Source organism: Leptosomus discolor, chromosome 6 (assembly GCF_034619465.1).
Source record: "Leptosomus discolor isolate bLepDis1 chromosome 6, bLepDis1.hap2, whole genome shotgun sequence".
In the NCBI taxonomy this organism is placed as follows: domain Eukaryota; kingdom Metazoa; phylum Chordata; class Aves; order Leptosomiformes; family Leptosomidae; genus Leptosomus; species Leptosomus discolor.
This window is the reverse complement of record NC_141396.1, coordinates 31,896,639-31,922,292: the sequence shown is the minus strand read 5'-3', so window position 1 is coordinate 31,922,292 and position 25,654 is coordinate 31,896,639. Positions and strand designations below refer to the sequence as shown.

The 25,654-nt window shown below is 38.2% G+C and overlaps 1 protein-coding gene across 2 annotated transcripts in view; it reads right to left on the bottom strand.

Moving 5' to 3' along the window:
* Window positions 1-25,654, bottom strand: part of GRID1 (glutamate ionotropic receptor delta type subunit 1) — a 553,612-nt gene that overhangs the window by 318,917 nt on the left and 209,041 nt on the right. For both annotated transcript variants that reach the window (XM_086466670.1, XM_086466671.1), the window contains exon 3: window positions 6,198-6,482. In XM_086466670.1, the coding sequence (XP_086322796.1) occupies window positions 6,198-6,482 (285 nt within the window). The remainder of the gene's footprint in view (window positions 1-6,197; window positions 6,483-25,654) is intronic.

Below are 25,654 nucleotides of genomic sequence, written 5' to 3'. Positions count from 1 at the left end.
TTTAAGTTGGCCAATTATTTTAAGTTCTGCTACAGTCAGAAAAGTGATTGAAGGACAAATGTCACAACACAATGCCATTTCTTCAATAGCTTCCAGATCAAATTCAATGTAAAAGTCAAAAGGTCAATTTTTTTTCCTCTACCCCACAGCATCACAAACTCCCTGTGGGACTTGGAGAACTTGGCTGAATTCTTTCCTTCCTGGCATTCTCTGCAGCAGCAATGATGTTTATATATTAAGTCACAAGACACACTCTTTTCATAGGAAAGTCTTCATTTTTCTAGGTAGAAATTGAAGATTTTAGATACATCTGGGGTCTAGACATCCCATATCCCTGGTTATGCATGAATAACCAGGTGGTGCAGAACTTGTATAGAATAAATGCCCAGAGGATTCTGTTCCTTGTTGGATGAAAAGGTGCTTAGGCCCAGTCTGTTCCTCCCTTTATCATCTTATACAGCAGCACCAATGACAGAGGTGTCTGAGGATTCCCTCCCTAAGTCATTGCTGTTGCAGATTGATGACCATAAAGAAGTTATGCTTCTGTGAGGCTGACTGCTTAAATTCTATACATTTTATTATTCAAACACAGCAATCCCAATTCAAGCTTCTCTGCAATGGTTCCAGCTGGGATGCTTCAACTGACTGAAAAAAAAAAACTAGTTATTTTTAATAACACATGCAAACACAGCTACACAGCACACACAGAGAAAGTCTAACACTTTCTTGTAGTGTCAGATTTGCCGAATGGGCACATACCAACACATGTGCAGTTGGTTCAACACTTCTCAAGCACCGGATTTCCTGTATTTGCATTAAGCAAGGCATGCTCATGCTCACTGGAAAAGCCTGTTAAGAAATATGGCAGCCCTAGTGATGCAGAAGTGGTTGTTTGACAGCTGAAATAGTAATGCAGAAAGCAGAAGGTAACTTATGTTATATTGACCAGAACAGAAGAAATTTTAACAACAAACTAAAGCAGGTAAGATGAAATATGCAAATGTTCTACTTTGCCTTTGTTGTGACAGCCAATGCTTCACATCCTAATGGATCTGAAGTGTTACACACGGATTGTGTAAAAGCATGCATTTCTCAAGTTTAATTACTATATTCCTTTTCCAATTAAGTAACTGCAAGGGTAGTGGCCAGCACAAAGGGACATTTACAAAGGAGAGACCATTCCAGGATCAATAGCTACTTCTAAAACTATTGACAGCATAATTCCTGTCACTTCCAACCAAGGGTGAGGCCCTTGACAGGTAGGACTCAGAAGTAAAATTGCCATGCAATTGCTGTAGGAAACAAAACTTCCCATAAAACTTATCACATTGAAAATAGAGTTATTTCTACATCTCAAGAATCATCAGGAAGCATTCAAAATTAATGAGCCATCAATGATCATAATGGAAAAAAAAATCTCTACTCTAAAAAAAATAATTAAAATTTAAATTAATTTATAAATCAATAAACTGCGGGTTTGTGTTTGGGGTTTTTTCCTTGTAGGAACAAAGCTCCATAGACAGATTTGAAAGGTCCAAAATTCTTCAAAAATTCGTTCTGTAAAACTTCTATGACACTTTTTTTTAACCAGACAACACTCAATTATTGACACAAAAAGTTAAGAATAAAAATATTACAGCTCCCTTTCAAAAGCTTAATACCATTTGCATTGACAAAATAGAGCCACATACAAAAACCTGTTGTCTTACATTTTGTAATATGGGTATGTGTGCATGTAGGTAGGAAAGCAGAGAGACTTGATATAACTACAGAAACAAAGTTTTTCAACAGTAAGATTAATCTAGTGAAAACATATCGATTACTCGAATTTCTCTTCAGAAATGTAACTTGATATTCCTCCTTGTTTTCATTTTCACACCCAGCTTCCAAAATCCTTCTCAAACCCTTCCTTAACCATACATCTGTTTATCTGCCTACCCTAGAAGCATATTTTCTACTGTTTATTACCCAGACTCATCTTACTGTGGGCAGCACCCACTCTGTTTAACCTATAGTCATTTTAGAGCTTGGTAAGATTCTTTATGAATCTTGCCACGCTACCAATTTTTGTGTCAGAAAATTACTTATGCTTCTACATCCAGGTGGCCAGCAAAATAAAACATTAAACTTCCCCACAGGCCTTTACACACTGAGGCAATGTATGTAAAGGCACAAAAAATGCTCCTTTAGAGGAAAAAGCAATTCAAAGCACACCAGTGCAGCTGAAGCTTTTTAGGATGCACAACAGATGTGATTTCTGTTGTGGGTTCTTTAACAGGTGGATGGACATAGTTCCACAGAGCACCATCTGACAGCCACTGACAAACTTAGGGTTACTTCATTTTTTTTCCCCCTAGAAAATTAAATGCCAAATCCCATAATTCAGCACAGGATTTTCATAAAGACACTTAAAGTAAAATAGCACATTTCACATGACCCTGGTCCCTTGAGCTCTTGCTGGAAGTGCCTTATTCCTGAATGTGACAATTCTGTTGCCTAAAGAATTCCTAAAGAAACCTCAAACACCAGTTCAGTCACACTGGGAGGAAGGTTTCTCTTTCCATTTCACAGATGGGAAACGGAAGCATACATGGGGGCTAGAAAGCCTTCTCAAGATGACATGGCAAAGAATAGCAGGGACATAGAGAGGGCTCAGACTGTCTCATTCTGGCCTTGAGCTCCAACAGCTCTACAACACATCAACAAGAAAAGAGACTTGTCTTAGCTATAACTTACTTGAATTGCTATAGGGCTTAGCCACCATTTTCATGGCAGGCAGCAGTCTCATCAGCAGAAAGTTCCTATTATTATCAATGGGGAGTAGCTTTCCATGCATCTCTGAAATTATGCACAAACCATAAACGAGAGAAGTGGAAAAACAAGGGCTGAGTTGTGAAGTTGCAGTGTCTACATGATCCCTTGTCTTTTCTTATATAGATACAGGAGAACTGTACGGATATGTATCAACTGACCTTTCCCCCACTGGTATGGCTCAGCAGGAGAACATTAAGAAGAGCTTGCATGCTGCAGCTATCAAGTCTGAGGTCTTTGAAAGGTCACTTCTCCAGAACCAAGCTATTCCCCATCTCTTACTATTATCCATTCTTCACCACAAGTGACAAAATCTAAAAGCTGGTTTCATGTTAGGTGGAATGCCACAGTTTGTACCCTGCTTCCACCATTTACATTTTGCACTCTTTTTCTTTAAAACTTGCGCATCCTTCCTGAGAAATCTCCAGTTTCCTGTCATAGAATTTAAGGCATTTTACTGGAAAGGACCGTATTCTTTCACTGAAGTCACACATATGGATCAGACTTCTATCTGTAGCTTCAAGGCATATTTTTTTGTAAGCATAACAATATTAAGGGGCTTGTTAGGATGTTCAGTGACTACTTTGTATTTCTAATTGCCAAATCTATTACTTTTTCTTAATTTAGCCAGTGCGGAAATTATAATCCAAAATGTATGTCTGATAAGGGATAATTAATTCATGAGGTAAATAATTTTCAGCTCCAGCATAGCACAGCATTACTACAAACACGGGACTTCTTTAAATTCTGCAATGTTATTTTGTCTTCAGAAAACCTGACAATTTCACAACCAGGACACCAAGGAATTGGATGATTTTTAGAGATCAAATTAAAACATTAAGGGAATTGCATAACTTCCAGAGAGCAGGTAGACAAGGACCATTTACTACAATAAAGCACAAAACCCCATTGCTGGAAACACTCTAATCATAAACATGTGTTCTTCAAGTGACCACCCTCCTCGTGGCCAGCAGTCAAATCCTGCACACTGAACTGGGAAGTGTTGCTGGATATGCATAAGCACGGCCCTGCTGAAGCTTACTAATGAGAGCAATAGGCATGACCTGGGAGCCAGGCTGGTGGTCTTGAGCACAGCATGCAATATCCTGGGAACAAAGTTATTTATCCCCTATTCACTGACGCCTGCTCAGAGTGTTAAGATTCAGTTGGCTTCTTTACGGAAACTCCTCCCACCAAATTCTTATAAAAAAAAAAAAATCCTTCTAGTGGAATTAGTATAAGTTGCTTGTCACATCTGAGAGGAAGAGGAGAGGAAATAGCGCAAGGGCAGCTGCATTATGCAACATGCCCTCCACTGAAAGGCGCAAAATGTCTGTAGCAATTTTCCATTGCCTTTTAGTATTTGTCCTACTGATACAGACTGAAGGTCAGTCTGTGGTAAATGGAAAAGATAAATGTGATCACAACTGAATTTATAGAGTATGTGAATTAAGGGTTTCAAGATTTGGTACTGAGATGTTAACCCTTTGCAAAGAAAAGCAAAGAAACATGATGTACTACTGGAATAAGTGATACCATAGTTGAGTAACCAGGTTTGCTGCCAGGGAAAACGGGTGATAACAGTTTGTACATAGAGCATCTGGGGTGTTACAAGGGCCAGGATTCCCGGGGCTGAAAGATCCCCAACTCAAGCTGTTTTGGAAGGTTAAAGCTACAAATCAGCAGAAGAGAAACAACAGTAACTATTAAAAGGATGTTTGTAAGCCTTTTAAAAAATATATTTTTTTTTTCTTTTTAATTCTTGGAAATAACCACTAGAATAATTTTTACTTTTTAAGCACAATCCTCTGCTACATAGGAACTCTCTCATCACTACCAGAAGGCCACCAAAAGAACATCTACCACATACTTTGTGGGTTTTGCTTCCAAAGCTTTCACTGGTCAAGCATTACATAGGACAGTAATTACATACCAGTTTATTTGCTGGGTTGCTAGATTTTTGAGTCTACAGGTTAACTCTACAAGTATCATGGCAGCCTTCTCATGCTTAAAATAATGCTATATCATTAAAAGGATGTTACAGCCTCAGCTGGTTTCCCACTTAAAATCACCCTCATTATCTTCGATCTGCCTGTTGAAGAAACAGCAAGTGACATCTCTAACAAGTCAGAACACAAAGCTGCACCCAAGACTTTCAGAATTCATTCAAGCTCAGGACCCTTTGCATAGCTGCCTTTTAAAAAAAACAAACAAACAAAAAACAAACAAAAAAAACCAACCACCAAACAACAACAAAAAACCCCCACGAACAAACAAAACACACCCAAAAACCCAAGAGTAGCCCAGCCTCAAAACCAAAGATATTATTTCTTTCTAATTCACCATTGAAATTCTGTCTTTATACTGGGAAAATACAAATAAAGATCCATTTTGCAGTTGTGGAAGACTATGTATAAAATCTAAACTATGTGTACAGATATATAAGATTATTTTTCCAATTGCAATTTAGCCTTAATCCCTTTCTATTCTGTTCATAGTAAGTCACCCCATCAAAAACTTACACATCACGTTTTAATCCAAAAGTGTTCACAGCATTTTAAAACATACTATAGAAAATTTATTTCCCTGTTACAGATCCTATATCCATTACAGATCCTATATATTAAGATGAGAGAGCTGAAAATACTGCAAGTTAAACATATGCAATAGCGTTCATATCAGTTGAGCAGGAGGCAGGGGGAATTAAAAAAAATTACGCACACAGTTCCCTTTCAGAGCTTGGAACAATGACGCAAGTATTTTTTCATTGATTCTTTATACCCATCATAAGGTACAACATTTGCTTGGGCAGAGACTCCTTTTCCTCAAGTTTCAGGCTGAAGTAAAAATTTTGCTAAAGGAAATACATCAGATGTAGTGAAAATGCTAACTCTACCTTTTGGTTTAAGGCCAGCAAGTATATCACTGTGAAATTTAGTCCAAATGGAGAATAGTGTGAGGAAGCATGTGAAAAAAGAAATAGTAATAGTTATTGTGAAAATTAATTTTTAAAGAGAACAGTACTCAGCTTTGATAGAAAGTATTTTCTGGGAATGGGTAGAGGGCAATGTTGAACTTCCTTGCACAGCTACATGACCCCTGCCAATCAATGTCAACACTTTATTAATATTTTACTGAAAAAAGTGTGAGATGATTCAAACTTTGGCTGTCTCGGTAGATGTTGCTAAGCAACTTTCCTGCTTGTCTGAGAACTAGTTTTCACAGCAACCTTTCCTTCAAACCCAAGAGCTGCGTCCACTTGCAACACTTTCCCCTTTATCAATGAAGAACCCAGCAAGTTATATTCCAACCCTCCCTTTACAGTTTCCTCTCCATCTTCCAGTTAAAAAAAAAAAAAAAAAAAAAATCAATTTCACTTTACTTACCATAATCACTGTCATAAAACACTATGAATTTCTGCCACCGCAGCTCAGTGACCAGTTTCAGCATAACATCATTGAGGCGGACTGGTGGTCGGGCGGCCAAAGTGTACTCCTCCTCCTCCAGGCTGGGGTTCAGGTAGCAGGCTGTGCGTGGAGAGCCTCCCGTGTTGCGCTGTACAAAAAGGTGTGGGATGTGCATGGCATCCGTCAGGGACTGCAGGGCGTTGGCTGAGGCACAACCAGTGGACGTCACTAAGGCTAAGATCCCCAGGGTCATCAGGTCACAGGCTGGAGAAGACAAGAAATAAAGCAGTGTTGAAACAAGCTCAACAATTCCTTTGACCAACCTAGATGCTAAGAAGGGAACAAGACAGGCTTTACCCTTACCATTAACACAGAGCTGAAATTATTTATGCTACAGCATCAGCTGAAGCCTGAGTCAGGTCCTGTACCTTTACAGTACGAGACAGCATCTGCAATCTGTGCTGATAAGACAAAGTTGAAGATAGATAACATTACTACTGTTATTTCTTCAGACAGGAGCTGATGTAGATGGAGATTATGGCCCTTGCTTCAAGTCATTGCTGGTGGAAGCAGGAACTGAACTCCTGTCTTAAAAACCCACTTCACTGCTTTCACCTCTTAATCTTTGTTGTGCACACTGGACAAAGACTTCGGACAATAAAGAGCAATTTCAGTTTCAAGGATTTGTCTTATACAACAAAGTTTTGAAGGATTTTTAAATTGATGAAAAAACATTAACTCTGTGTCTCAGAGCAACAAAGAAACAACAAAGGCACTTGTTGGAACAAAGGCAACTCATGAATGACTAAACAATTATTAATAACACTGTAGCTGTCTTTAAAAGCACGTGCTGTTTTAAAAACACAGCATATGCATTTGAGATCATCTGCTTTTGAGAATGAAGCATGAGCTGAGTTTGAAACACAGGCCATGCAGGTTGGGCAGCCCTGGGAAGAGCCCTGTGCAGCCTTGCTCTGCTGCTCAGGACATCCAGCAGCCTCTCACATGGCTCACCCCAAGACTCTTTCAGGTGAGACAACCTGATATTCAGCTGGGGTTGGAAAATAGTTCCAGCCAAGGCCCCCAGCTATGACTCAGCAGCTATTTAGCCTGTGGTGGTGGTAAGACTGTGTAAGACTATAAGCAGCTGTTGATGCCTTTTACTAACCCTCTTGAATAAGTGGCAGCAAAGCTGCCCCTGGGAGCTCAGCACAGCGAGGGCTCATAGGTTAGCACTGCACCAGCCCTGAGAGTCCCCCAGGGGCACTTGGCACTTCCTACTCCTCTCCTTCTCTGAAGAGGGCTGGGGAAAGCTCAGGGTTTCAATAGCTGTTTCAGTCCCCAAGCACCCACCTGCACAAGCACAGCCTGCCCAAAGGAAACCAGCCCCAGGACAGAGGCCTACCACAATAAAGCCAGACAGGAGGTGACTGGAGATGCTCCACAGTCCTGCTGCAGTCTATGTGAGTTTGCTAACAGTGGATAAATATCCCCGCCTCTGGGGTTTAATTCAGAGCCTCTCTAGGACATGCAAAGTAGCTGAGCAGGAAATTCAGCTTCCAGCTGGAGAGGGGAGGCTGCCCCTGTACAAGGTGACTGCCTCAGCAGGTGAGAGAGCAGGCAAGAGAGCAGGCTGCCCACGCAGGACACGTGCTGCAGGACTGCCGGGCATGTGTCAGGTCTGGTAACGCAGGAAAGACATGCTGCCACCCTGTTACTGACCTGCCACCTCTGATCTCTAGTGGAAACATACTGAGCAGAAAGGTAGAAAAACAAGCACAATGTATTAAAAGGATTTGGTTTTCCTTCTCTAAATGCTTTCAAGTATATCTCCACTTTCTGAGGTCAAAAGGTCAAAGGGACTGGGCAGGTTATGAATAATTAATAGTAATTAACAGATAATTATCAATTAATATTAATTACATAAAGCCACAGTAATTAAATACATCAAACTGTTTCTAATGCAACCAAATGAACCATTTCACCAAATATTTTCTTAGACCAGACAGGAAATAAATGTATTTCACGTTGATATGGGATAACAGAAAGAAAATGTTTGATCTTCTCTATGCACAGAACATTCAACATGTATCCTAATGCAACAGAGAAAGATGAAGTGCTTTTAAAATTATTTCCTTGATGGTCTTTACAATAAACATATGTCAGCTGCATTATCTAAATTTACTTTGTGTTGATTATAGTTATATGAAATTGTTCTTTGTTTTTCCTGAGCGCTGACCTGATTTAACAGCAGGGAGGCATTACATTTGCCAAACAGGAGACCCAGGTTTGGGAACAGATTTGATTTCCCAGGCTTCTTGCCAGAGAAAACTGAACATGTCATACAGGTAATTTATTTAGTCACAGTAGGGGAGGGAACAGAGAATTGGGAACAGAGGGAGAGAACACCAGAGCTGAGCTATAAACCCCTGCAGAGATCACCAACCAGTAAGCTTTGCTGTCACCAAGAGTGAGAGAAGCAAGCCACATGGGTCTGTAGAAGGAACAATTTACTTGCAAAGCAGACAGAAGGAAAGAAAAAACAAAGCCCTTTCTGGCGGGAGGCTGCATTCAGAGAGTCACTTATTTGTGGAATATAGAGCTGATCACCAGTTGTATATTAAGAGATAACTTCATTCAGCAGTTGACACTAATCAAAACCTGCTCACTTATTAGCAGCAAAAAGACCAGAGATAAGACAGAGCACAGCAAACAGGCCCCCTTATCTCCCAGCACAGCCCACTGAACACAGCTGAAATATCTAAGCAAAGACTGTTTTGGTTGAGGCATATTCCCAGTGTTTTGTAGTTTGTGTCAATGGGGTAAAATGAAGAATTAGTCAATACGCTTCTACATTCTGATATTTTGTCAATTGATTATGTTCTGCCTGAAAGCATATGCTAGGCAGTAAGTGTTATCTCCTCTTGCCTCTCTGTTTTGAGATAGTATAGCAGGCAATAAAAAACTGGAATGACTAAGGAAAAAAGGTTTCATATTTTCTGAATTGCTTTCTTTAGTCAAATTACAGAATGTGAAATAGAACATGTCATGTTTCTAATAGAAGACTTTCACTATATAAAAATACAATGGATTCCAAGAAGTTCAACCTCTCCACACTTATTACACTAGAGGGTGAGAATAAGCTTTTAGCACATAAAGAAGAAAAGTATTACTTTCTACATGAGTAACACAACTGGGACCAACGACATAACAGACTCCAATTCATTAAAAAACTCATTAACTCTTAAGACATCTTGAAATTCCTTCACAAGAGAGTGTTCAAGGATTATACAATCCCAGAAGAAAACTCTGATGACAATTTTTTCAGGATTTCCCCCCACATACCTTTACTTTCTTGCATACAAAACTTTGACACGAGAAAAGTTGTGTAATTTTCTGTTTTACTTCATACTAGCTATGGATTTTCAGCAACAATCAAGCAGCCCTGAGTACGTGACTGAGTAAATCACTAATTCTGTATGTCAGTTGCAGCTTCACAAGCACTCAAAAGAACCTACAATTTTTGCACATTAATTTCATAACCCCCATCTTGATTTCCTTAAAGCTGAAATACAGAGATTTGAAGTCCCTTGGTTCATGTCAAGCTTGGCAACGTTAGTTTATGTTAATAAGGGAAAGGGGAATCAAAACACCTTGAGATAGTTAGTGATCTTTAATTACTGTAGTAAAGTTACAATTTCATATTGTTACACTAAGATGCTTTCATATTTACCTTGTGGATATATTTATGCAGATAAGTTTCAAGAAATAATGCTTTAAAGTATTTGTTCCACAGACAAAAAGACAGAATATTCTAGCAATCCTGCCTCCAGATTTAACTGCTGTATGAATAGCAATAGTTACTCGTTTACTGTACTGAATACCTTCGTCTCCATCAGGCTTCATTTTAAGAAGATACCAACATCCTACAAATCATACAGTAAGAAATGTGCACATTAAAATGATGAAAGCATTAACATCACCATACCTAAAGAATAAATATACATTCATCTATTTGAGCAGATTGAATTATGTCATGGTAGTTGTTCATCAATATCGGCCTCCATCAACAGACCACCTCAAGCTTATACTTGGATTTCACTGAAGTTTCCCAAATTACTGATTAACCCAGTTTTTAGTTGTTTCAGTGAAGTATCTCTCCTAACCTATTCTTTTGAAGTCTGTTTTCAAAAACTCCTCTTTCCAGACCTGCTTGACAGTTTACATCTTGAACTGTTATTTCCATTACAGAGTTTCACAAGACACTGTCTGCTCTCTTCTCCATCTATTGCCTTGTTTTTTTCCATTTAGCTTCTCCATGTCATCTCTGTCATGATGTTGGCAGAAGTAACACAGGTTAATATATTTTGGCCATCTTCTAACATCCCTTTGTCTAACTTGACTCTTACATCATAGAAATACATACTAAACATTTTTCTCATTCTGTGACTCACATCTCTAATTCCATTCTTAACCCATTAAGAACACACTTGAGCCTGAAAGAGCATCTATTATTTTTCAGATTGCACCTTATCCGTAGGACCTTTTTAATCAGTGGGACTCCTCATTGCACAAGAGATGATGCAAGAATTCTGCTTTACTAGAATCATATTTAAGGTCTTACTTTTCTACCATTGCCTCACGTACCACCATCCTGTCTCTGAAGACAAGTGCAGATGGCAAAGTCTTGATTTGGCACCATCTTCATAGGGATATTTGCATTAAGAGCTTTAGCTCAGATATCTCTAATCAAATCCTGCTCTCTCCAAACTGCAGAGAATCAAAATACTCCAAGAAAAACTGTTACCTTACTCCTGGCAACATGACAATATGACCATCTTTAAGTCTCCCTTTCAGTGGTTTCCTGTTATTCAGAAAAGGGTAGAAACTTGTTCCTTTATTTCCACAATTATCAATAGGCCAGCTGCAACTAATTTCAGAATATATCCACCCACTGGCATTCTCACTGTCTCTTCAAACTTTAATGCCTGTCTCTCACTTCTGTGTATCACTATAGCTGATCCTACCCACTTTGGACACCGTCTGATCATATTTGATAAGTCATCCAAAAAAAAACCAAAATTCTTTGTTATTTTTACTTTACATTTTTTATTCTTTTTCAGTTTGACTAACCCTTAGGAGCTCTTTACTGCACTGCAAAAGGAGTTTCACCTTAATCACAAATAACTTGCATTTTAAAAAATGTCACTGTGTGAAAAATTGAGAGGTTGCTACCTTTTTGCTCAGAAAGATTTTCAAATGGAGGAAGAGGACTTCAGATTTGTGACAGAATGGAAATTCAGCCATACTGCATATATCTGATATTTCTGGTGTAGTACTCTGCAATGAAATTATTAACAAAGTTGAAACTTAATAATTTGGAACTAGATTTCAAAGCTACCATCCTGTTGAGATAAGAGACTTCATACTTACCTTAGTACTTTTGTCTCAGTCATTCTGGCAGAAAAATATTTTTTCACATTGTTTATGTTTGAAAACCAGTAGGGGGGGAAAAAAATCATTTATCATTAAAACATCATATTCCAGAGAATATTGCAAATTCTGAGGGGGGTGGGGAATTAAAAAAAAAAAAAAAAAAAAAAAAAAAAAAAAAAAATAATCTATTCCAGGAACCTAAACCCTAACATTCCATGAGATTATCAAGGCCTGTAATTTATTTTGCTGAAAGTGCATAGTTAGCAGATCTACCAACTGGCCTAGCAAGCAGATGCAGCATATCATGTGCTATATACAAATAAACACACAAGGAACTGGCTATTGTATTATTTATGTGTACAAAATTTAATCATCAGTTTGGTTCATTAGCCCGTTTCTACATAAACAGATACACATAATGAAAGTTTTGGGTGAAATACTAGCATAGAGAAGAGTTAGGAAATAAAAATGTATCAGTTCAGAAAGTTGATAAACTGTATCCTTACTCAAGATGTAAGGTCTGCAGAGAAACACACCCATAGAGGTATTCTTAAATTAAATAGAAACAGTCCATCTGAGAGGTTGGTCTGGAGCACTGAGATGAGATAGAAAGGATGATGATACGAGGAAAAAGACCGCAGCCCATCAAGCACTATTTCAAAATCAAGAGGATGATGTTACAATTCCTTCATCTAAAACCAAAATAACACAAACCAGAGAAGGGAGAATTTTCATGCATAACTAAACAAAACCCTTATGTTTCTGCTGTAAAACTTCTATGAAGCCAGGGTACAAACCTACAGCTAATTCAGTGACACAGATAAATGGTAAAGACTGTTATCTATATTTTAATTCTCTTTAGGCCTCAAAAGGCCTTTAAAATTTAAACGGTTTTGAGCAAAACCAGTCCATCAGGCAGACAAAATTATAGAGTAATCTTATTAGTATCACTGAAAATGCTTCTGTTAAAAATATTGATCCATAGAAAGATTCCCTCCTACCATTGGTGAATTAAGGACAATATCAAAACCAGTCATCTAAGCATTCACTCAATGGTGTTTCCTGAAGAATATTTTTTTCCTTACATTTTATGATACTCATTTACTCTTCAGCTTCTTTCATTACCTGAGAAAGGCAATTCATAATGAATTTGCATCACTGGCATGTAATGTCATGCTATGTAGTTATCCTTCCCTGGGATACTCAGTGATAAATACATTTTTCTTTGTTCCATTTCTGTAGGCTTTTACTTACCTTTATGTTCTCCACTTACATTGTTTTTTCAAATAACTAAATATTTATCATTTTTATTATGAAAACCTTACACAAAGCTATAGCTGCCTATCCAGAGTAACTGTTAATACAGAGAAAAGATAACAAACGTAGATAGCAAAAATCTTTTATGTAGCACTTTCATTGCTGTATCACCTTACATGTAGTAAAGATGAATATTTCTTACTCCATTACACAGACCTTCAATCAAAACAAAATGCATCTTAAAACAAGAAAGCAAATTTGCAATTAGTCCACTGTGGTTTGTTCAAAATGAAACCAAACCCCCTAACTACTCTTACGTGTTTACATTTTCTGGATATAACATTTGAGAACAATAAAAATTTCCTCCCTTTCATTTAAACAGCTCTTCTTCTGTACCTGGAACCAAGATACAGGCATTCTTAGATTCCACAGTCCTTGATGTGATTATTTTGGAAGCCACATGAAAGTCTGACATAGCCTCCCCGCAGGTCCTGATGGCAACTGTGTTCTCCCACTAGCTAGCATTCAGAGCCCAAATGATGTCAAGTCTTCCACCAGAGAATTTCAAACCATGAAAGTATACCCCATGTATAATAATGCATTGTGAGAAGGGCCTTGGAGAGCACCTGTGACTAGCCCAGCATTCAAAATACAAACGCAACCACTGACGAATACTGCAGACTCTCTTGCAATAAATAAAAATAAATAAATAACCCATCTGAGAACCAAAGAGGACAGAACATGCCTGGAGTTTGTCAGATAGACAGCATTCTTGCCGGACTTCACAGAAACAGGATATAAATTTTAAACAAAGGAACCACGTACCCAACACAAAGATGAAGTGAACTCTAATGTTTGCCTCCTCAAAAGCCCCATTTTCTGGAGTCTCACAAACAAACCTCCCTTTATGCGTCATTTTTCTGAAGCCATGAAACCCACATTGGGAATCAGTGTAGGGTTCTCTCCAGTTCCAAGAAGCCAAGCACATCTTCCCTGCCAGCTCACAAGCTCATGAAGAGCTTCAAAATCTGACACACACACCATATTGCCAGAGCATCTCTGGACAAGATGCTGATACTTTCCCTTGTGTAAATATGCATGAGGTAAGGTCCTTAACAAGTGATTGGCAACAGCAATAAGACCTGGGGCCATGGTCCTAACACTTACACAGACTTACAGCACCAAAGCTAAAAAAAAAATAAAAAAATAAAAAAAATAAAAAAGGTATAAGCCAACCTGTAGCATGCATGGATGAGACACTGCCAGCAACACACAGACTACCACTAACTCCATGAAAATTAGAGAAGCGCATTGCTGACCTGTCCCTTTTAGTGCAACTATGGAGGAAACCTAGTATCCAGCAGTGGATCTGCCATTGTGAGCCCTCCATGGGGGTTTTTTTGCTACTTAGTTTCCTAATAACTACTAACTAAAACCATTACACTAGGTAATATATTGCGAAAAAAAAGAATTATTACCATTTAACCGGTTTATGAATTCTTTCTCCATCCTTCATCATTTTCTTAGAAAACACAAGATAAGAGAATCTTAGGTGTTTTTTCTTAGCAACTGAATCTTAGCAACTGAAACAAGACTGGCAAGTCATTGATAAATTGATAAACATTTTTTTTTTTTTCCATTTAGAAAAACTTACCATAAATTGCATTGATAAAGTGCTATAGCTGGACACTTCAGTCTCCAACTTCGGTAAAATTCTCAGCAGGCCAGCTCAAAGCACTTTGTGATCCAAAAGTTAGATACACATCATTGCTTAGATTTTCTAAGACAATGATGATTATTTCAGTAGACCATCAGTTAAGAGGAAAAGATTCCAGAAAATCAGTACATATATTCAAGAAAACAAGTACATACCTATATCAGTATGCATATTTAAGTGTACACGTAATCAGTATATCAGAATATCCCTGACAAAGCAGCACCTAAAAACACCTCAAAAGCTAAGGAAAGCATAAAATTTTGAAATGTTTACCAAAAAATTTTCAGAAAAGTGTTATTAAAGATCCTCCTCCCATTTTTATGCTGCCTTTTTATTGTTTTTCTAGCATTCAGCAGCCTAAGCTGAACAAGGAGGAATACAACAAAGGGGGGGGGGGGGGGGGAGGAAGAATGTGTTTTTATATGTATTTTTCCCTCGGGTTTTTCCTCCACAAACATGCTAACCATGACTCGCAGAACAGAGAAACACTGGTGATACCGCCCTTTCTTGTGCTGCTTTGCCTACACTGCCTATTAACCACTTCTGGGGTCAGAAGCTGACTCCATCCGCTTTGTGTCACTGCTTGAAGCGCTAACAGGGTGCCTCATTTACACTGCCTGCACAGGAGAAGCAGTATTGAGATCTTCATCTTGCTTTCAACTACATGCTTTACTATCTGATGTCTTGTGGGGCAATTCTCAGCATGTATAAACTGTCAGAGCCCCCCTGACATTACCAGAACTGGCCTTTACCTCTAAATAATAGTCACTGTGCCTTGTTTCCTCCATTACCCCTGTGGTTCAGCATTTTCAGTAAACTGTTATTGTTGGCTTGCACACATACAAACAGATCACCTAGCTTTGGTATGAAGGCTGCAAAATGCTTTTATTTTATAGTACCTATAGTTAACACACAAAATTTCATAAATTCTTTCCCTAGAATGCATATTGACTGCAACAATTCGAGGTTTAAAGCAGTTTCCCTGGAAAAGCAAACCAAAAAGGCATGACAGCATTCTTTGTGTCAGTATCAACCCACTAAATCACTATCTGCCATCCTTGAAAAGTTACCCAGGAACAGGAAGAGGAGCAACTTAGACAACACTTCTGTTGGCGTTTATGCAGATAAAGAATTTATTTCAAAATTGTAAGTAATATAAACAAGGAAAGCAGTTATCAAAACTAGAGTCGTGGCTTTCTTTTATTTATGGGAGTATATTAATAACTCTTCAGTCTTTAACAGTCTAAAATAAAACGTGAAAGTCTTCCCACACCAAGCACACAAGTAAAACTGCTCTACTGGCAAAGCACTTTGTTTCCACACAACTGAGTGATGCCATCAAGTGGTCAACAAATGCACCAGTTGTTTTCCAAGTAAGGTTTTGTGGTTAATGTTCATTGAACATGTAGCACTCCGCATGGAAAAGCTACCACCACGAAATCAGTACAAGGCATACTCCACTGATAAAAGTGCACTAATTGAGAGCACTAGTGACAGATAAGAGATGGCCTTGTTTTTACAATTGACAGATCTGATACTGCTCTCTAGCTCTTCCAAAGAAGGTAAGAGTCTCTGAGAGCAGAAACAGCTTTATAGCTAATAATCTGCTTTATAGCTGAGTTTTGCTATTGGCTTTACAGTCTGGTGGATTTAGAAGACCGAACCAGGAAAGACTGCATAATGTGTGTATTAAGAAAACATTTTAATTTATTTTAGACAAGAATTCAGCAATGTGATTGGTTAAGGATGTGAAACATCACAGAATTTAAACATTTTCTAGTTTTTCTGAACTAATAATTTAAAAAAACAATCCTTAAAGCAGCTAAATAATACCTTGACAGTACAGAAATTCTTCAGAGTAATCGTACTTCTGTTTTCTCAAAATGTAATTCCATTAGTAATGGTTTTCTCCTGGAATCATAGCTTGGCATGATGTTTAAAAATGTGAATAAGCATTTCTGGTAATTTTGAATACAGCATGGTTTTACAGAGCTACACATTAATCACAATGGCATCCATACTATTTTAAGGCACTAGGTGGAACAGAACCAGTTTTGACTTTTTTATCTTTTCCCCTTTCAACACTAGTTCTGAGGTAGAATTAACTGTAAACCATCTCAATTATTCAAGGGAGGTAAACAACTGCTTTTCTGAATACTGCGTATTTGATTTCCGTTCTTAGCAAGTTCTTCAATAATTATGTGTTCTTTTGCCCTTCAGCACAGAATAAGCTGTGCTTTCTCACCCTCTGCTTCTTTCACCTGCCTTTCATTACAAATCAAAGTGATACAGAAGTATTTTTTCACACCTTGATTAACATTCCGCAGGAATGCTTGACTTTGACAACTCCTTTGAGACTACTTTACCTGTACATGCTGAGTATCATTTTAACGTCAGCGTGGTTCAGGCTCAGTTCCGGCACGCACAAGAGGAAAACACTCTCCTGCCATTTACAAAACCCAGTCAAATGTAGCAACTCTAGACAAGCTGATAAAACCTCGCAATTCCTTGGTACCAAGAAACTCATTTGGATTTTGAGCAGTATTGACAAGCAAAGAACACGTTAGCCCTGCTTGTCTTCTAATTAGCAGCAATGATATACATGCACAAAAAGTGCCAATAACAACTTCAATTGAAAGGAGGGCTCCCCACTCCTTAAATTGTTCTCCTTTGTAGCATGCCTTAATGCTGAAAGCAGGAGGGATGAGTATCAGTCTAAGCATCATGACATTGCTCCTGAACTAACTACAAAAGATTTCTCTAGTCTGTTGTTTCCCCAGCACATTAGGAGCATGTGCCACTCACTGCACCCTCCTACTCACCCAGAATTTTTAAGCAAACCAAAACAGTGACGCATGATCTCTTTTCCGTAACCATTGTGCCTCAGTAAAACGTCTACTTGAAAACAACAAATTCAATGATGATGATGTAAACATCACTCCAAAGCAGCATTTCACACTCTCTGACCTAAACTTTAAACAGGAGACTTAGAAGGGAGCTTCTGGGGTATATATAATACTATCAGGGCTGCTGTGTTATGAGAAGCTAAATGTTATGAGACTCAAGGAAAATTCACAAAAGGTACCATTGCCTCATGCAGAGACAGCAAGTTCTATATTCCAATGACCAGCTAAAGAAATGCACCATGTCTAAAACAAACAAAAAAAAAAGAAATCCTGTCTGATTGTCTGATTTCCCCCCTCCTGTTATTTCTGCCAGCAAAGTGGACAGCAATATTATGCAAGGATGCAAGGCAGATGAGACACCAGAAATCAATGCCCATGATGAAGGAGCCAACTTATCCAAACAACATTTATTTATTTATGTCAACTGCTAAAAGACTTGTAGTATTTATGAATCTAGCTGTGACTCAGTATATATTTATAGCACATATTTATTGACAAGTTTTAGGGATCAATCTATTGAAAGATCTCTGCAATGTATCACATACAACTGCATTCAAGGATTATGCAAATATCCCAAGCCTAGCAACAGTCTAAAGCTGCTATTTCATTTTCTAAAATGAACTCTAAAAGGAACACTTTCTTCTTTTCTCACCCATGAAGCATGTAATGAACGCCAAAATTATTTTTGCTCAATACTAAGAAAAAGATCCTGTCCTCACTCAGCACCACTATTCCTTACATAAAAAGCCAATTTGCTTACAGATCTCAAATCGCCATGACCGTCCAGTGTTACAAAATGGGTGGCATTAAAATACTGCAAATTGGTATTCTCCAGTTTTCCTTTTAGTAGTTGCCCTAGAGTAACTTCAGACACTGCACATAACTTGAATACCTAATAAAGCTATTCTAAATTATTGTATTACTCCGAATTTTTCTCTCCCCTTCAGCTCTGCATGAGTCAAACCAGGGAAAAACATCAAAATTCACAAATTTTCAAGAGTTCCCATCTAAATACATAAAATTAGCCAGTAGTTCAAATGTGTTTAACACCTGATAGCTCCCACTGTGAACCTCAGGGACAGGCTTGCAAAAAGTTTCAACATTTATGCACCTCTTACCCAGGAGCTGGGTAAAATAACAGAAGACCAGGCCTCCTCTTTCGATGCTTAAATGAGACCTGAACCTGTGAAAGTTTCTCCCATTTTGGGTTGCACATTTTATTTTTTTTTTCAAACCTTCTCTACCAACCTCTTAACCTGTGGATAACCAGGCCTATCTCATACCAGCACAGATGCAGAATATTTCTTAAGTTTCACATTATTCAAAATAATATGTTTAAAAAATGACCTAATTACACCTTGGCCCTAAGGATTCTCTACACATAAAAATAACTCTAGGGAAGACACCAATCTGAAAACTAACAAGGTATCCTGGAGTGGAGGACAGGCTTGATAGAGGTGAGTGCCTTTTCAGCTTCATTTACTGTGAAGGTGGAAAATTCAAAGAAAATTCACACCAAAAGACAAATCAAGAGTCATTCAGAGGTGGTCAAGCCTCTCCCTTTGCTGGATATATTTTCTTTCCATGTTCCTATCAAACAGCTATACAGAGTTTCTGAGGGTCTCCCTCCCTCTCCTTCTATTGCACACATCTCCCCAGCACACAGAGGACACATGCTGGTATGCCCTTGCAGCTCTTCCATGTGGCCACCCATGAGAGCGTTAGGGAGACCTGAAGCATATCAAGCATGACTACATGGCTCAGAGAGCAATGGCCAAGAGCAGAAGGACACCAGCATTTTGCTCCTCAACCTTGCTAGTGAAGAGATATGGCTTGCAGAGGAGTAGACAGAGCCTGTCATTTTAATACCTAGTTGCACAGCTGGTGTCAACAACAGGGCTTTTACAACCATGGAACCCCCTTTCAAACCCAAGGACTTCTAGAAGAGACAGGACCTAACTAATCAGTGGTGTAAAAGTATCTTTGCCACCAGGATGGCCAAACCAGTGAATAGAGCTTTAAATTAGGAGAAACAAGGAAGGGAAAAGACAGTCAACTATCAAGTGAGGAAGCAGGGAACCAGTTTGATGAGCAAGGGCACAGGCTGACATGAAAAAGAGAGACCTTGAAAACAGCAAAAGAGGACAGAAAGGGGCCCACACCAAGTGTATACACACAAACACAGAAATGGCAAGAGGACAGCATGACGGGGAAGCAGCAAGGGTGGGTGCAGTCACAAGGTTACTATCCCACAGAGATGCTGCAAGAGGTCTCTCAGGACTGGAGTGCTGCAGTGACTGCATTTTTATTTACTTTTTTTTTTTTTTTTTTTAAATACAAACACTTCTTTGTTAAGTTAGTGACTGGATTTTTGGAGCTCACAGAATTATTGGTTTTTAAAGTACCCAAGTCACAGCTGTGAAGGAATCTGTTAGTGTAATTCAGGTTTCAGTGAGACATTCACAGCAAAATTTTACTTATTTTTTAATATAAGCCTTAAAATTACTTGCTAAAGTGACCCAGAAGTGGGAAACAGGTGTATCAAATCTAGAAAGAAAATATAATCAGCTTTATATAGTACTTCACTGAACAAAATAAATGTTTTAATGTTTTATTCCACTAGCCTCCTATTCTGCCTTAAATGGTTTCCATCTCTAATTAGCCCATATCACCTTCACTTGGAGCTTTCTGTCCTCTATATTTCTTCCTTCTTTACCTTCATTACAATTACACAGCATACTACTTGTAATCAGGTTTCTATGGACAAAATACTGTGCTAACAATTAAAACGTTTAATTAATAAAACAATTGATGCCACTAGTAAATTAAGTTAAAGCATCAGATTTTCAAACATCTGTAACTAATTGCAATGCTTACAGATATTATTGAATCATTTGAGTCAAATAAGATATCAAGTCATATAAAAGAAACTAATCATTAAATCAGATTATAAAAAAAAACCTATGGCCTGCACAACAGGAGAGAGATATAAAACCCCAAATATTTCACCAGTAAGCAAGCCTGAACAGACTAATCTAGAAGGAACCACATACAAAGGATCCGCTATTAGACACCTCACCTTCCACTGAAAGATACTGTTTCACTGAAAGGCTCTGCTCTTAGCTGTTACACAATTCCTTCAACTTCATCTGATTTCAGTAACTGCATAACACAAAACTGTCAGTGGTAAGAGGATAACTTGAGCCCCATGACATTATCTATACATAAAGATATTACTACACTTCTGATTAGTAACATAGCCTAAGTAGCACCTAATAAAGCTTAACTGACCATTATGTTTGCGTTCATAAAATCTCATTATATAAAACCTCTAGGTAACTTTCTTAGTTGCAGACCAAAACCAGTTCTCCTACCACAGGATTTGAATGAATCCTACAGAAGACCAAGGGAGCTACTAGTGTGCTGTGGTCAGACGAACTGATCCTAAGGAACAGTTACTGAAACATTATCACATGTGACAGGACAAGTAATGCTCAGTAAGGAATTCCAAGATCGCACCTTCCTAAATCTGTCTCTACAGGGCATTGTAACAGCAGTAACCATTGCTTGAGTGGAGAGTTAAACATAGATGGAAGGAAAGTGCTTAAATTGACCAGATAGACCCCATACCAAAGAAACTAGCACCAAATTCCGACCTGGCCATGCAGAGGGATTAGTTTAAGAAAAGGAAAAGATCATCTCAAATACAGAAACAGAAAGAGTAGGTCAGAGGAGGATCTTATTTTCAAATGTCAATTATCTTTTTACCAGTTACAAAATAATAAATGAATTATTAGAAAAGGGAATCTCTAATCAGGAGGTACCACTACAAATGAGGATTTTTGTTTGTTTATCCATAGGTCACCAGCTTCTCGCTAAAGGTTTTTACTACATCTCTAAGCATGCATTCATTATCGGGTCATACAGATTTTCTCAGAATATGTATTATAGTCACATGCTTAAGTCATAAGCCAAGTAAAAAAAATTCAGAAGCCAAATGTTAAAAAGCCACAGCAGCTACAGCCTTCCTGAATTCCAGGGAATTTCACTGTGAGAGAAGCACTCAAATTCTAGGACCGCTAAAAATCAAGTTACAGCAGGGCACCATAGACAACAATGTCAGCTTTAGAGCCTGGACATACTGACAATAACTATGTTAAATTCCCTGCAGGGCTAAGCTTTTTTTCCTGGTTATCATTGTATGACTGTTACACTCGCTCTGATTTTTTTTCTTTTATTGTACATCATCTTATAAAATCACTGTCCCATCCAGAACATATGCTATATACACTGGCTAAATTGTCACATTCTTTATACCTTTTATTCTTTTATCATAATCACTGAATTGTTTTCCTAAAGTAACTTGACTGTAAGGTGCGGGGCTGGGAGGAATCAATACTTAGGCCTGATGGTACTTTCCCCTCCAGAATCTCACTCGTCTGATTTCTAATCACCTACACGATTGGTATTGTGGGCTTTTAAATTTTCCCAAGTCTCTCCAGAAGTAAGGCATTACCTTCTGAGGTTAGCTCTCTAGACACATCGTGAAGGTGCAGTTTCTGAGAGCTCAAACGTTGCAGCCTGGTTCTGCAGACTCAATGGTTATTGCTAGCTCTTCAAGCTTCCCAATTTACTTGAAATAACCCTTTTCCAAAGATCCAACTTCATGAGCACTAGACTGTAATTTTTTCATTCAAGGATCTCTAACAGTCAAAATACATACCATAGCTTTTGAAGTAGTTGCTAATACAAGAAATAGTGTAAAAATACTAACACTCCAATTCCAGTCTCCTGGACATGTTAATGCCTCATCTGGATGGCTCTTCCAAATTTATATGATGTATTCAGACTGAAGACTTGTCTGTCGCCCTTTCTTTCTCTCCGTTTCTTGCCTGGAACATATAAGTCTTTTCCCATATGTTACCTTTTATCTCTCCTTCCTTGAAATGAGTCGTGAAAGACCTCTCTTTTATAATCTTTTATGATGGTTTTGTAATGTAGTCAACTTTGAAGAACCCTTTGGTCATCAGCTGACTGAAGTCACCACTAAGAACTTAGCTTCCTGCCTTAATTTGAGTTTGGTCTTTACAAAACGACTTTTTTTCATAAATAGTAACCAGCCCTTGCTTCAAGGGCCTTGCACAATCACAGGTGGTTTGTGGATCTTTCCATTGCTGTTTATATTATCACTAAAAAATCTGACAAAAATAAGAGACAAAAGGAAAAGAGAATAACAATTTTTAAAGTGGATTTTCAGCTGCCGTATATCTTTGCATAACATTCACAATCATGGAAAGAAATCACGCATTGTAAATAAGCCAATTCTGAAGGAAGTTTCAAAATAAAATGCTTCACACATAACATTTTTCATATGAACTTAATAGCACAGCAGATGCATTTTCCCCATGAGATAAATCATTCATCACTACAGAACTCCCTTATCTTCAGGAAAGAGCTACACTTTGGTTTTCACCTTTTTTTTCTTTCTCTTATTAGGTATGTTAAGGGTTTACTTTGGTTAATACAGCCAGAAAACTCACTCTCTCCCTCTCTCTCATACCAGAAATGGTAGTTTCAAACTCTTGTCACAGAGCTGAATCACCAAGATAGGCTTGCACATCAGCAGCCTTTCTAAATGTCTTCTACTATTGTTGTCCCTTTCAATCTTTGGAACAGCTCACTTTTCTCTCAAATTCATTCTAAAGCTAGGACCAGGACAACTGAATTTTTAACTAGGTCTATCTAGTGTCTTGGCTTAGAAAGTTCCTAAAATCTTGATACACAGACAGTTCTCCAGCAATGCAAATGCACACTTGTGCTAAAACACACTTTAGAAAGTACATGCATACTCAAGCCCTCCCACATCCCCTAAAGTGAGTTCTGTAGAGACCTTGACTATTTTCTACAGTATTTATTATACATACAGTACTAGGAACCACTTGTATTTTGGACCTGTTTCATCTGAATAAGCAACTTCTTCAAAATCAAATCGAATTTATTCCCTCACCAGGCTGAAACTATTTTGTGCAACCAAGGAAAACTACCTCCTGGATAAGACATGTCAGCTGATTTCTCAGGGGGCCTTTTTTGTCAGAGAGAGTCTCCATCTTTACATGATAAGAATATTTTTATATAGTCCAAATCTACGTCTTGAGACCATCTGTTTTGCAGACAATGACCTTGCACATTTATTACTCTGAAAGTCCATGGAGATCAGTCTTATTTTATATATATATTTAGACTGACAAGCATTTTTTAGTTCTACAAGTGAAAAGTGATTTTTTCCCACTGATAACAGCATTTCTTAGCTGTACAGCCCAAGGCATAATACATTATCCTTGGCCACAGGACCAATGGAGGGTGTTAATGAAGCCCTGGCCTGAAGCAAGCTTAAAGTTTGGGGGAAATTTAGCTCCTTCTAGTATGCTTTACACATTACATCTAGGTGTAACAGAGGCATATATAAGATGCTCCTTCCTTACAGCCCTCGCCTAGTGCAGGGTGGCTGCCACATACCAGGCAGCCTGGACATTCCGGAGACCAAGGCCAACATCCACCGCAATGACATGTTGCTTCCTCTCTTCCTTGGCCTGGTGGCTACAACAAAGCATAGCAAGACTAGACCCTGCCAGCAGGAGAGTGATTGTCAAGTACATTTAAACCTACTTTTTAACGGGGAACCTGGACAATTAGGGATAACCATTTTACCCCACTTCCACTCCAAGTCCATTCCAGTCTAGGAGATATTTCTGTGCAATGTAATGAAATGCAACATTTTCTTTTCCCACTTAAGATTTTCCCAACCTCCTTGGACTTCTGTACATGCAGGAGACTGCTGTGATGTGCTTTGTGGGGGAAAAAAAAAAAAAAAAGAGGTTCTAAATGGGAGGAGTGCCTATCATTTTTTTCCAGATTAACTATACTGTTGAGTAACTGTGTTGAACATAACTTTTTAGGTAACTCTTAGGAGTTAAGCTTCTTTGAGCACCAAAGCCAGATGAAAAGGTTTTTGCGAGCAATGACCAAATATACCAGCTAAACTGTCAGAAAGACTGCAAGACAGGAAGATCGTGTAAGTTAGATAAAAGGATGTGTAGAGTCCTAATACAGAGTCTTCATTAGCTCCCTTTTGAGAATGACAACTAGATCATACTTTAGATTAAACACTTTTCCACACCTGTTGGTGATTTTTTTTTATGCTCAGATTGGCAGCAGAGTGGGAAGTTGGTAGCAGCTGAATTAGGCTCTCAGAAAAAAAAAAATATGTTCAACAAGTCTGAAGATTTCAAACTGACCAACCAGGTCACTTGTGACACAGAAGATCACATGCAACTTGCATTATATCAATCTTTTCCCTGAAAAGATGCACTGTGAATGAAGAAGACTTATTAACATAATATTAGAATAATACTCCAGATACATGAACAACTGATGAGCTATTCATACAGGTAACATTCAATTCATAGACTGCTTTTAGAACATATAGAAATGTATAACAAAAAGAAAGGCAGTGTTTTCTATCAAAGCTCTCAGCTAGCCTTGTCTCTGTTTTTCATTAACTGGAAGACAACTTTCATGTTGTGTGAATATACCCTTTTTAACATTCCGGAAAAGATGCTCAGAGTCCAACTAGCTGAACCACACCAAGACCCAGGACGCAACACAGCCTTCTAGTGAAAACGGGCACCTGGGGTGCACAGACAGCCCTGTATGAGGTAAGCAGCTAAATGGTTTCGTTGTGTCCCACAATGTGCTAATGAACTGGAAAACAAATATGATCCAAAAAGAATAAGCATCTTGAAGTGGTAAGTTTCTTGCTCACTGATCCTTGTTGAAGTCATTTAAATATAAAGCTCTACAAATCACGAGATCAACCACAAGAAGTTTCATATTAACAACATGTGAAACCAAGTTCTTTTTAAACTAAGATTAAGCAATTTTTTTATTTTAAATCTAATCTTGAAGTTTCAGTCCAGGTAATGTCTTTTTTCTTTATTTTTTATTTTACAACCTAAACACCTGCAAAGGAAAACATAAATGCTTAACTTTTTTCTTTCTGAAACTGGAAACCAGATGGACATGGACCCAACCAGCTAGAACTTGTACTCTCAGCTGATTAG